The sequence below is a fragment of the Nerophis ophidion genome, linkage group LG18, assembly GCF_033978795.1.
Source record: "Nerophis ophidion isolate RoL-2023_Sa linkage group LG18, RoL_Noph_v1.0, whole genome shotgun sequence".
NCBI lineage: Eukaryota > Metazoa > Chordata > Actinopteri > Syngnathiformes > Syngnathidae > Nerophis > Nerophis ophidion.
Genome location: NC_084628.1, coordinates 22,937,132 through 22,951,149, shown reverse-complemented (window position 1 = coordinate 22,951,149; position 14,018 = coordinate 22,937,132). Strand labels below are relative to the sequence as shown.

The 14,018-nt window shown below is 38.6% G+C and overlaps 1 protein-coding gene and 1 long non-coding RNA gene across 8 annotated transcripts in view; one reads left to right on the top strand and one right to left on the bottom strand.

The window, feature by feature from the left end:
* The window catches only part of LOC133536952 (latent-transforming growth factor beta-binding protein 4-like), a 108,814-nt gene extending 102,316 nt beyond the window's left edge, over positions 1-6,498 (bottom strand). For 2 of the 7 annotated variants that reach the window (XM_061877710.1, XM_061877711.1), the window contains exons 1-3: positions 6,372-6,403; positions 3,654-3,745; positions 3,514-3,585 (exon numbers count right to left, since the gene is read on the bottom strand). In XM_061877710.1, the coding sequence (XP_061733694.1) occupies positions 3,514-3,551 (38 nt within the window). In that variant the 5' untranslated portion in view covers positions 3,552-3,585; positions 3,654-3,745; positions 6,372-6,403. Of the gene's footprint in view, positions 1-3,513; positions 3,586-3,653; positions 3,746-5,305; positions 5,702-6,371 lie in introns of those variants that run through there. The other 5 variants (XM_061877707.1, XM_061877713.1, XM_061877712.1 and 2 more) reach the window with 4 other exon arrangements.
* LOC133536956 (uncharacterized) lies at positions 4,930-10,609 on the top strand. The gene is made up of 3 exons (XR_009802584.1): positions 4,930-5,402; positions 9,539-9,764; positions 9,882-10,609. It is a non-coding gene; the product is annotated as an uncharacterized LOC133536956 (long non-coding RNA).
* Positions 10,610-14,018: the final 3,409 nt, after the last annotated feature.

Sequence of the window (14,018 nt, the reverse complement as noted above, 5' to 3'; positions counted from 1 at the left end):
GGCCCGTCTCCCTTCTGCCACCGTTATCTAAAATATTGGAAAAAATATTTGATAATAGACTTCGTGGCTTTGTTGAAAAGCACAAATGATTATCTGAGTGTCAATATGGGTTCCAACAAAATAGGTCAACTTCATTAGCTTTAATTGATTTAATGGAGAACATTACAAATGGTATTGAGAAGAATACATTTGTTATAGGAATTTTTGTTGTCCTGCAAAAGGCTTTCGATACCATTGACCACCAGATTTTGGTAGATACTCTGGAAAACTATGGCATAAGGCAGTGTTTCCCACAGGTCAGGCATCTTTTTTTGTTGGTGTGGTTGGGCGGCGGGGGGTATGGGGTTGGGGGAGGGTGGGTGTGAAGCGGCGGCGATGACCAAGAAGAACGCGAAGTTGGAATATAATTACAACACTTTATGTACTTATTTATATACATATTTATATAATACTTACATATTTATATAATATGTAACTACAAGTTCCATTCACAGACAGAGTCCCATTGCTTTTATGAGCGGTCGAGCGAGTCAAAAGCTGAAAAAATAAATAATCATAATTTGTTTTTTTGGGGGGTTTTTTGTGGCAGCCGTAATTCTTTCGTGGCGTGCCGCCACAAATAAATGAATGTGTGGGAAACCCTGATAAGGGGATTGGCAGGGAAATGGCTGGAGAGCTACTTAAATGAGGGACAGCAGATTGTTCAGATGGACCAATATCAATCTACACTCATATAACCTGTGGAGTCCCCCACGGGTCAATACTGGGACCCATTCTATTTATAATATTTATCAACGAAATATGTAAAGTATCAACAATGCTGAAGTTCATCCTCTTTGCTGATGGTACAATTACATGTGCAGGTGACGACATGAAGCAAATTCTGGCCTCTGTAACTGTGGAGATGATAAAGTTAAAAACTTTGTTTAATACGAACAAATTGTCTCTGAATTTAAAGAAGACCAAAATAATGCTCTTTAGCAATCGCAAAAGTAATATACCGATCAGGATTGTTATTGATGATACACCAATAGAATATGTTCAACAAAATTCTTAGGAGTGGTAATAGATGAAAATATCTCATGGAAGCCTCATATAAGTTACCTGAGGACAAAAGTTGCTAAATGTGTTGGAATGATGAGGAGATCATGTCATTTATTGAACACCCATGCTCTGCTGTTATTGTATCATTAATTTATTATGTCGTATGTAAACTATTGTGTTGAAGTCTGGGAAAATTGTTATAAATCACATTTACAGCCTTTAGTCACTCTGCAGAAAAAGGCTATCAGGATTGTGTCCAATGTTCACTACAGACATCATTCAAATCCACTATTTATGGACTTAAAGCAACTTAAACTGAACGATGTGATCAACTTTAAAACTGCTCAAATTATGTTTAGAGCATCCCAAAACTCTATACCATCCAATATACAGAACCTATTCCAGGATAGAGATGATCACCATAGTTACAGTTTAAGAGGAAACAACAAATTATATTTGCCTAAATTTAGAACCACTTTAAAATCTATGTGCATTTCAGTGCGTGGAATCAGTCTGTGGAACAACTCAGGGGACAAGTTAAAAATGTGTTCAAACATGATTCAATTTAAAACACTGTTCAAAAAAGAAGTACTGAAGAACTACGAGGAGGAAAGAGAGTGATGCCCTTAGCACAAAGCGATGGGAGAGAGGTGTATGGTCAGAGAGTGTCTGGGCCTGTGTGTGTATGTGTGTGTGCGTGTGCGTGTTTTGTCTCCTCTCATCTTGTCTTGTCTCATAGTAAGTGGTACTATCTTATTGTTAGTGTACAAGAGTTTCTCTTGTTTTTGTTTATAGAGTATTGATTTTGTATTATATTGTTTATGTTAAATGTGGAATGAGTGAGAGGGGTTGGGATATTATAAGCATCTGCTTCATTCAACCCCTTTTCAAGCCCTGCATGATTATCCCTGCCAAAATGTAAAAAAGAAAAAAAAAGTGTTTTGTTGTATTGTGCAGGTTTGAAATAAATATTTCAATCAATCAATTTTTTTCTAGCAAAAGGCTATTTAACAAGTATTTCTTGTGGATCCCCGTGATACTGATTATGAAACTGATCAATGATAGTCTCACTTGATGTGCTAATATATTTTCTATTTAACGGTCAAGTGTTGCTGATGTTACTCCTCCACTCCAATAGGGGGCAGCATTGTACCACAATTGTGTGTCATCCTGAGCACAGCTTTGAATAGATACTTTTGCTAAAATAAAGTTTCAAACTGCAAAGTCGAAATTCTTTTATGAGTTAAAATGGGCTCTGACGTTAATGTTTGTTTGACTGATATGAAAAAAACATTTGTAAGTTAGTTTGCTAGCTTTAGCACGTTATCATAGCACACCAAAGTGACTTATTTTCTCTTATAAATTAGCTTGCTTTTTGATTGATTGATTGAAACTTTTTTTGTACAGTATATATTCTGTACAATTGACCACTAATAGTAATACCCGAATAATTTTTTCAACTTGTTTAAGTCGGGGTCCACGTTAATCAATTAATGGTAAATGCTAGCATTAGCTTGCTCTAATAGCACAACCAAGTGACATATTAGCGCTTGTAAGTTAGTTTGCTAGCATTAGCAACAAAGTAACTTACTTTCCCGTATAATTTAGCTTGCTAGAATCAGCATGCCATCATAGGAGAACAAAGTGACATTTGTCCTTTTAAGCTAGTTTGTTAGCATTAGCAAGCTATCGTAGCACAACAGAGTGACTTTATTGCTCTTGTAAGTTAGCTTGCTGGCGTTAGCTTAGTATAATAACACGACAAAGTGACGTACTTGCCCTTAAAAAGTTAAAGGACCAATTATGGTCACACACACACTAGGTGTAGTGAGATTATCCTCTGCAATTGACTCATCACCCTTACCCCCAGGGAGCAGTGAGCAGCAGCATTGGCAACGCCCGGGAATCGCTTTTGGTGATTCCAACCCTTGATGCTGAGTGCAAAGCAGGGAGGTAATGGGTCTGATAGTAATGGGTCCGATTTTTATAGTCTTGTTATCATTATACTTAGCACAACCATCCATCCATCCATTTTCTACCGAGTAACATATTTGCCTTGTAACTTAGCCTGCTAGCATTAGCTTGCTATCATAGTCAATAAAGTAAATTATTTGCCTTTGTAAATTAGCTTGCTAACATTAGCATGCTATAGTAGCACGACAAAGTGTTATTATTTTCCCTTGTAAGTTAGCTTGTTAGCGTTGGTATGCTGGAACACCAAAATTACTTTGGCCTTACAATTTAGCTTGCCAGTGTTGGCATGCTAAAGTAGCGCAACAAAGCGACATATTTGCACTCGTAAGTTAGTTTGCTAGCGTTATTAGCATGTTATTATAGCACAACCAAGTGATGAAGTGTCAGCGAAGCAGTTTACCACTTCCTGCAGAAACCAAACAAGATAGCTCATTTCCTCTCTGCTAGCTCGGGTTTCTCCGACACAAAAGAGCGTTTCCACGATAAGGTACCTACTCGGGTTGCCGTGGCGCCGTCCCAGCCCTCCTTGGCATTCTCTCTAGGCGAGGTCAGAGGTCAAGTGGAGCTCTGTATGAAGTGGAAACAGGATAGAAATTAATTAATTGTTTTATGACGTAACGTATCGGTTAGCTCACCGCATTTGTCTTTTGAGGGTATTTTGTGATGAGAAACCAAACGTACTTTCTCCGTGGACATTTGAGCGTGGACTAGAATGTGGCACCCAGACCTGGATCAACTGGTTATTATAATCACAGTGCTTCACCTCGTTCACGTACACACTTTAAACACGTGTCTGCTGCTATTTGATCCTCTCAACTGAAAACGCACTTTGTCTGACTTTCAACCCACGGATTAATATAGTATTTGTGATTCTTTCCTCCATTTTAATTTTCTGCTCTATTTTATACGGCTTGGAATTACAAACTCCATGAAATATCCTGCATATCTGTTAGCGTTAGCCTTATGTCCATATTTAAGACACAGGAAGTAAACAAACTCAACAGGACAAGGTAAAAGGTTGAATAAGCTCAGCTTCGACCTACTCCTTTTCAGACAAACAGAACGACCAATCCACCTAATCAGTGCCATTAGCCTCCCCCCAATTATTTTTTTAAATGAATTTACAAATTAAAAAAAATATTACTTAAGTCTGCCTCAAGTGGAGGAGTTCAAGTACCTCGGAGTCTTGCTCACGAGTGAGGGAAGAGTGGATCGTGAGATCGACAGGCGGATCGGTGCGGCATCTTCAGTAATGCGGACACTGTATCGATCCGTTGTGGTGACGAAGGAGCTGAGACGGAAGGCAAAACTCTCAATTTACCGGTCGATCTACGTTCCCATCCTCACCTATGGTCATGAGTTTTGGGTTATGACCCAAAAGACCGGATGGCAGAGCTTCTCACCCTATCTCTAAGGGAGAGCCCCGCCACCCGGTGGAGCAAACTCATTTCGGCCGCTTGTACCCGTGATCTTATCCTTTCGGTCATGACCCAAAGCTCATGACCATAGGTCAGGATGGGAACGTAGACCGACCGGTAAATTGAGAGCTTTGCCTTCCATCTCAGCTCCTAGGTACTTGAACTCCTCCACTTGGGGCAGGGTCTTCTCCCCAACCCGAGATGGCATTCCACCCTTTTCCTTGATGTTGAAAGTGCCTTAACTTGTGTGTGAATTGTAAATGTATGCTTGTTGTTCAATATAAAAACCTTTTTTTTTTAATTGAAAAAAATTTCGACTTCAGTTAACCAAAAAGATTGTAAATGTTGTGTTTACAATTGTTAACATTGTACCAAACAAAACATTGTATATGTTGTAAGCACAATACCAATGGAGCGCAATTTGCAAAATGCGCAACGGCATTTTGCAAATTTAAAGGCCTACTGAAATGAGATTTTCTTATTTAAACGGGGATAGCAGGTCCCTTCTATGTGTCATACTTGATCATTTCGCGATATTGCCATATTTTTGCTGAAAGGATTTAGTAGAGAACATCGACGATAAAGTTCGCAACTGTCTGTGTTAAGAGAAAAGCCCTGCGTCTACCGGAAGTCGCAGACGATGACGTCGCAAGTGTGGGGGCTCCTCACACATTCAGATTGTTTTTAATGGGAGTCTCCAACAAAAAGTGCTATTCGGACAGAGAAAACGACAATTTCCCCATTAATTTGAGCGAGGATGAAAGATTTGTGTTTGAGGATATTGATAGCGACGGACTAGAAAAATATAATTCTGGGAAATCCCTTATCTGCCTATTGTGTTGCTAGTGTTTTAGCGAGTTAAAAAGTACCTGATAGTCGGAAGGGTGTCTCCACGGGTGTCTTGGTGCGCAGTGTCTCAGGGGAGTCGACGGCAGCTATGGACGGCGCAAGCTCAGCTTTTCTCCGGTAAGAACTGACTTTTTAACCACAATTTTCTCACTGAAACCTGCTGGTTGACATTCCGTCTTGATTCATGTTCGCTTGACTGCGCTCTGATCCATAGTAAAGTTTCAGCTCTGGGAATTTTAAACAAGGAATCACCGTGTGCTTGTGTGGCTAAAGGCTAAAGCTTCCCAACTCCATCTTTCTACTGTGACTTCTCCAATATTAATTGAACAAATTGCAAAAGATTCAGCAACACAGATGTCCAAAATACTGTATAATTATGCGATTAAAGCAGACGACATTTAGCTGTGTGTGTGCGTAGTGCTCATACTTCCTAAAAACTCGTGATATCTTGCGTACACGTCATCATTACACGACATTTCTAAGACGAAAGTCCCGGGAAATTTAAAATTGTAATTTAGTAAACTAAAAAAGCCGTATTGGCATGTGTTGCAATGTTAATATTTCATCATTGATATATAAACTATCAGACTGCGTTGTGGGTAGTAGTGGGTTTCAGTAGGCCTTTAATATCAAATCAAATCAAATGTTTATTGAATTAATCACTATACAGTACATCCACAACTAAACTACTAAGAAGTGTGGATTCAGGCCGGGTGGCCTATTTCAAGTTCCAGGTAACCCTACATTATTATATTTATTAATATTAAACCAAGTTGTGATAGTAGTTTAGTCAGTAGTTCTGTCGTGGATGTACACTGTATAGTGATGAATCCAATAAACTTTTGATTTGACATTAAATTTGCAAATTGCGCGCCATTGGTATTGTGCTTACAACATATATGATAGCCCTCTGCCATGTGACTGCCAGCTTGCTAACGCGCTAGCTTAGCTGAGATATTTCCTCTCAGTTGTTGAATATTTACTTTTAGTACAACATGGAAAACATGGCTCAGTCATATTTACTACTAGCTGGCGACTTGTGTGCGTCACATGACTCAATAAACATGTTTATTTCTCACTACTCACGTCAGCCATGTTGCCAGCATCTGCTAGCGTGTTAGCCGGCTGATGGCTTCTGGCAGCCGGCGGGTGGCCATCATGGGGGCGGGGCTGAGCGATGATTGGGGGTTCATATGCAGATCATGTGACCTGCTTCCACTTGACTGACAGCTGTTGACCCCGCCCACTCGGCCTCCGCCATGTTGCAAAGTTTGACACATTTCCTATAATTAGACGCAGCATTGAGCGCTACTGCTTACAAGACGCGGGGCCGCCATCTTGGAGTGGTGATCTGCTCCACTCAGTGCAATACAATTGGCAGGAGCAATGAACTGTCAGCGCATTTAATTCATTTTACCTCACTTAATACCACTGATTTTCAGGCTTTTTTTTTTGTCATACGTGTAGCTATGACAAAGGACACATGTTTTATTATTCATAGTTTGCTTAACAGTAATAGAATATTCTTATATGCTATAAGTGACCAGACGTCCAAAATCAAAACTGGGAATATAATCACAGAGAAGGGAGACAAAAACGGTCAGCTATTTTTAAATTGAAGAAACAATATGATTAGATTATATATACATCCGTATATCCTACATAAACAATGTATGAATACATTAGATATCGATATATTTTGGGGACCTATAGACTGTATCTCTGTTGCTGCAGCAGCGGAGTGTTTATTCTGTCTTGACACTTTGTATTGATATCTTCTATTACATTCTTCCTTTAAATGATAATGTTTACAGTGATTGTTTTATATGTATTTTTTATGTATTTCGCTTTGGACAAAAGCCTCCGCCAAATACTTAAACATAAACTACACATAACCTACTCAGTCGCCTAGTGGTTGGAGTGTCCGCCCTGAGATCGGTAGGTTTTGAGTTGAAACCCCGGCCGAGTCATACCAAAGACTAAAAAAATGGGATCTTTACCTCGCTGCTTGGCACTCAGCATCAAGGGTTGGAATTGGGGGTTAAAACACCAAAAATGATTCCCGGGCGTGGCCACTGCTGCTCTCCACTGCTCCCCTCACCTCCCAGGGGGTGATCAAGGGGATGGGTCAAATGCAGAGAACACATGTCACCACACCTAGTGTGTTTGCGACTGTCATTGCTACTATAACTTTAACTTAACTTATATAAACACCTGAAAGTATCTATAATCTGCTAAAACCACCAATCTGTTTCACTGGATTCAGAATAAAACCAAATTCTGTCTTACCCAACAATCTTAGTATTTGAATATTGTTACTTGAAGACTTATTCCTGGTTACAATCTGTTAAGAGGGTATTGTCTTCTACTTTGCCTAAAATGAGAATGCATCATATTCACTGGCGGCTGGTGAAATTAGTTTTAGGTGGGGCTGAAAGTTGGTAAACCAAACCCCTGTAGGGGGGTCATCCTCCCCAAGAAGATTTCACATACAAATGAAACACTCTGGTGCAATCTGACAAAATAATGTAGACAAAATAGAACATTTCACATGTTTGCAGAGTACTATATACCAGAGGTTCTCAAATGGGCGTACTTGAAGGTATGCCAAGGGGTACGGGAGATTTTTTTTTAAATATTCTAAAAATAGCAACAATTCAAAAATCCTTTATAAATATATTTATTGAATAATACTTCAACAAAATATGAATGCAAGCAACAATTCAAAAATAATTTATCATTATATTTATTGAATAATACTTCAACAAAATATAAATGTAAGTTCATAAACTGTGAAAAGAAATGCAACAATGCAATATTCAGTGTTGACAGCTAGATTTTTTTGTGGACATGTTCCTTAAATATTGATGTTAAAGATTTCTTTTTTTGCGAATAAATGTTTAGAATTAAGTTCATGAATCCAGATGGATCTCTATTACAATCCCCAAAGAGGGCACTTTAAGTTGATGATTACTTCTATGTGTAGAAATATCTATTTATAATTGACTCACTTGTTTATTTTTCAAAAAGTTTTTAGGGGTTTTTATATATTTTTTCCCAAATAGTTCAAGAAAGACCACTACAAATGAGCAATATTTTGCACTGTTATACAATTTAATAAATCAGAAACTGATGACGTAATGCTGTATTTTACTTCTTTATTTCTTGGGGTATTTGAATTAAAAAAATGTTCACAGGGGGTACATCATTGAAAAAAGGTTGAGAACCACTGCTACATACAATTTATTACATATACATATTGAATATATACTTCTCAACTCTGTGGTAATATTCTTTTCACAAAATACAACCAATAGTACGTTAATGTTAAATCTTACTTGTGAAAAGTAATCCCCCGATTCCTATTTTCAAAAGTCCGCTCATTTGAGCAGGAAAATGCTGAACACCAGCCCAGTATCTTTGTTTTCTACCTGTCAACTGTCAGTTTAGGCCAGGGGTCTCAGACATGCTGCCCGCGGGCAAATTGCGGCCCGCTAGACGTTATTTTGCAGCCCCCACCTTAATATGAAATTTTAAAGTTAGTGCGGCTCGCAAGTTTTATACGAATGGCGCTTGACAGCGTTGTGTTATTTGGGTCCAAAATGGCTCTTTCAACGTTCTGGGTTGCCTACCCCTGCGTTGGTGGAAAAGCGGCAAATGAGTGAAAGCAACAGAAACTTTGCCATGGAGACGGGGGTTTTCTTACGTGCCTGGCTGCAGTCACACAGCGACACCTGTCCGTCTGTAATAACAGTCCCCGATAACCTGGACCAACTCAAACGGTTATTTGTTTTTTTTTATTGTTTAATTTGCATTGCCTCACACAATGAACACTACATATATTTCATATGACGCTGAATAACACTCCGGGAGCCGTCGCTTTTTTGCGCTCGCTATCCCGGTACTTTCCCGGCTATTATCCGCCGACCGCCGTGTTGCTGCAGGGAGGAAAAGCCGAACCACACACATTGCGGAAATAACATTATTCTCCGTGCGTCGGCTAATTACAAATATATTCCACAACCCCACAACCCCAAACATGTCTTTTTCAAAGCCTTCAGTGAAAAGAAAGGTTAATGGTGAGCAAAGACAATCCTAGGAAAAGTGGGAGATGCAATATTTCTTTGTTGAGCACAGGGGCACTCCGACGTGTCTTTTTTGCACAAAGAATACAATTTGAAATGTCATTTATACAACTGGACATTCAGAGGAGTATGCAACATTTTTTTAAGAAATATTTTCTTGCGTTTCAGCCTCACCCAGACTCTGCATCCAGTGGCGCCCAGGTGAACTGAGTTTGAGACCCCTGGTTTAGGCTGCTTGCCGGCTCCTCATCACCACTTCAAGATGGCGGCCGAATTTCTCGCGTCACAGCAGCCAATGCTACTTATATAAAATGTCTACGCATTTCATGTTCAAATGTTGTCGTTTCCTATAGGAAGTCCGGGAAGGTCACTTCCTGTCCCCTGGCGCTGTTTGGTACTGTTTTTGTACTTGATTTGATTATTATTATTTCTTGATTGTTTGTAAATGTTGCACATTATAAATTAAGGTTTATAATAATTCCCAAAAAATAAGTTCACTTCCTGTTTTCAGCGTGTGAGGTGATGTCAGAGAGTCCACTCCAGAACCAGAACCAAGGTCACAGTGTGAGGAAGAATCAGCTGTGAGAAGTATGGACTCATTAGAGGCCCACATCTTTGAGGGAGGGGGGCAATCTGTCAGGATCCGCGAGAACAGGCCGCCTAGACCGTTCCCCTGATCAGCTGAGAAGGATTGAGTTTCAGCAGTCCGGCCTCCTTAATGACCCCTTTAGGTGGCCGGCAGAGACCCAGCACCAGGCGGAGAGTCTGTGATCCTCAGCAGCACCGCCTTCACATTCTGACTGGCACCCAGGACTCTCAATCTGGACGACATCTGCGGCCCGGCCCAGCCGTGTCATTAGGGACAGGCCGCTCGGACACCGCGCACCAGAAACTTCCCTCGGCCTCCGAACGCATCTCAGGGGACAGGGGTCCTGTACTTGGGGACCCCCAGGGAGATGAAAGCCCACCATTGTTACCTGTCAGGGGAGGACCTGAGGGGTCTCCAGGGAGTCATGGACCCCCTTTTGTTTCCATAACACCCGCAGCAGATCTGACTGCTTTAGCTTGGAATTGTGCTAAAATGCTAACATAATCATCAGTAAAACAGGCTGACATGAGTAATAGTATAACATGCTAACATAATCATTAATAAACATGCTAACATGAATATTTGTACAACATGCTGACATAATCATTAATAAACATGCTAAAATGAATATTAGTATATCATGCTAACATAATCATTTGTAAAACATGCTGACAATTGTAATAGTATAACACGCTAACATAATCATTAATAAACATGCTAACATGAACATTAGTATATCATGCTAACATTATTATTATTAAAAATCCTAACATGAATATTAGTTTAACATGCTGACATAACCATTAAAAAAATGCTAACATGAATATTAGTGTAACATGCTAACATAATCATTTGTAAAATATGCTAACACAAATGTTAGTATAACATGCTATCATAATCATTTGTAAAATATGCTAAAATGCTAACATAATCATCAGTAAAACAGGCTGACATGAGTAATAGTATAAGATGCTAACATAATCATTAATAAACATGCTAACATGAATATTAGTATATCATGCTAACATAATTATTATTAAAAATCCTAACATGAATATTAGTTTAACATGCTGACATAATCATTGAAAAAATGCTAACATAAATATTAGTGTAACATGCTAACGTAATCATTAATAAACATGCTGACATGAAAATTAGTATAACATGCTAACATACTCATTTGTAAAACATGCTTACATTAATGTTAGTATAACATGCCAACATGAATGTTAGTATAACATGCTTACATCATCATTTGTAAAATATGCTAAAATGCTAACATAATCATCAGTAAAACGGGCTGACATGAGTAATAGTATAAGATGCTAACATAATCATTAATAAACATGCTAACATGAATATTAGTATATCATGCTGACATAATCATTTGTAAAACATGCTGACAATAGTAAGAGTATAAATGCTAACATAATCATCAGTAAAACAGGCTGACATGAGTAAAATCCTAACATGAAAATTACTTTAACATGCTGACATAATCATTAAAAAAATCCTAACATGAATATTAGTATAACATGCTAACATAATCATTATAAACATGCTAACATGAATATTAATATAACATGCTAACATAATCATGAATAAAAATGCCAACATGAATATTAGTATAACATTCTAACAATCTTTAATAAACATGCTAACATGAATAGTATAACATTCTAACAATCTTTAATAAACATGCTAACATGAATATTAGTATATCATGCTGACATGAATATTAGTGTAACATGCTAAAACAATCATTAATAAACGTGCTAACATAATCATTTGTAAAACATGCTAACATCAATGTTAGTATAACATGCTAACATAATCATTTGTAAAATATGCTAACATGAATGTTAGTATAAATGCTAACATAATCATCAGTAAAACAGGCTGACATGAGTAATAGTATAACATGCTAACATAATCATTATTAAAAATGCTAATATGAATATTATTATAACATGCTAACATAATCATTAATAAACATGCTTACATGAATATTAGAATAACATTCTAACATAATCTTTAATAAACATCATTTCACATCTATTCCTCATTTCAAAGTGTTTTAGTTTTTTTATGTTGTTTTTGTGTTTGTTTACCGCCCTTTTTTGTCAAACAAAACTATGTTTTTTATGGCAAACACACAAAATATGCAAAATCTTCCACCAAAAATATTTTTCAAAGTGGAAATTTTTGATGTGACGTAATCAGGGTTGAAGTGTGTGTGTGTGTGTGTGTGTGGGAGGGGGGTGGAGGGGTATCGGGGGTTGTATATTGCAGCATCCTGGAAGATTCAGTGCTGCAAGGGGTCTGGGTATTTGTTCTGTTGTGTTTATGTTACGGTGCGGATGTGTTTATCATTCTTGTTTGGTGTGGGTTCACAGTGTTGCGCATATTTAAAACGGTGTTAAAGTTGTTTATACGGCCACCCTCAGTGTGACCTGTATGGCTGTTGATCAAGTATGCCTTGATTGACAATCAATTCACTACCTCCCTCTCTGATTCTCTCTGTCTCTGACCCTCCTTCACTACTGTTGCTGCATGCGCACACCATCACAATTTGTTTTGTTACTAACCCCTCTTAACCCTGGACGTACATTGAAAATACATGCAAAACACATAAACGCCGGACATTTGAGGAATTTAAAGGCCTACTGAAATTAGATTTTCTTATTTAAACGGGGATATCAGGTCCATTCTATGTGTCATACTTGATCATTTCGCGATATTGCCATATTTTTGCTGAAGGGATTTAGTAGAGAACATCAACAATAAAGTTCGCAACTTTTGGTCGCTCTTAAAAAAGCCCTGCCTTTCCCGGAAGTAGTACGCGTGACGTCACAGATTGTCGGACTCCTCACATCCACCCATTGATTACAATCATGGACGCCTGCAGCGCGAGCAATTCTGACCGAGAAAACGACTATTTCCCCATTAATTTGAGCGAGGATGAAAGATGCGTGTTTGAGGATATTGATAGCGACGGACTAGGAAAAAAAAAAAAGCGACAGCTCCGGGCGACGGCAGTGTGAGCGTTTCAGATGTAATTAGACACATGTACTAGGATAATTCTGGAAGATCCCTTATCTGCTTATTGTTTTAATAGTGTTTTAGTGAGACTTTATAGATTGTAAAGTAAAGATTGTAAAGATATCCCTCGAGGTCGGATGGCTGCGTTAAACAGACTGTGTCTCAGAGAGAAGCCGAGGAGCCAAGCTCATAGTTGCTGCAGAACGACGAATAATCCACGGATGTCTTTGGTAAGATATATATCACAATTTCCCCATCCAAAAACATGCTTGTTGACGTAGGGAAAACATGTTCGCTTAACCCCTCTGCTTTCACAACAAACAAAGAAACGCCGGCTGGGTCTCAATGCTAAAGGAAGCTGGAATCCACCGCTTTCCACCAACAGCATTCTTGTTTATAGTCTCCATTATTAAATTAACACATTGCAAAAGATTCAGCAACACAGATGTCCAAAATACTGTATAATTATGCGGTTAAAGCAGACGACTTTTAGCTGTGTGTGCGCAGCGCTAATATTTCCTCACAGTCCGTGACGTCACGCGTACGCGTCGTTATTCCGCAACGTTTTCAACAAGAAACTCGCGGGAAATTTAAAATTGCAACTTAGTAAACTAAAAAGGCCATATTGGCATGTGTTGCAATGTTAATATTTCATCATTCATATATAAACTATCAGACTGCGTGGTGGGTAGTAGTGGGTTTCAGTAGGCCTTTAAGAAACCCCGCCCGGACAGCCTGGACAGTCCTGCAAAAGAGGATATGTCCGGGAAAAGAAGACTTATGGTCAACAGTGTCCTCTTTTTGGGATTTCAGAATATGGTCAGCCTGTTGTGCTACTTGTGGAAAGTGTCATCTTCTATGTTTAAACAATGTTTGTTGTCTTTATGAGATCAAAAAAATTCTATTAGTTTCAGTCCAAGATTTTATTCAAACAACAAGGTGTCTTTGTTAGCCGTCACAGTTTAAGCTAAAAAAACAACAACAACACGAGCCATCAAAACTTCTTCGGAAATGGAT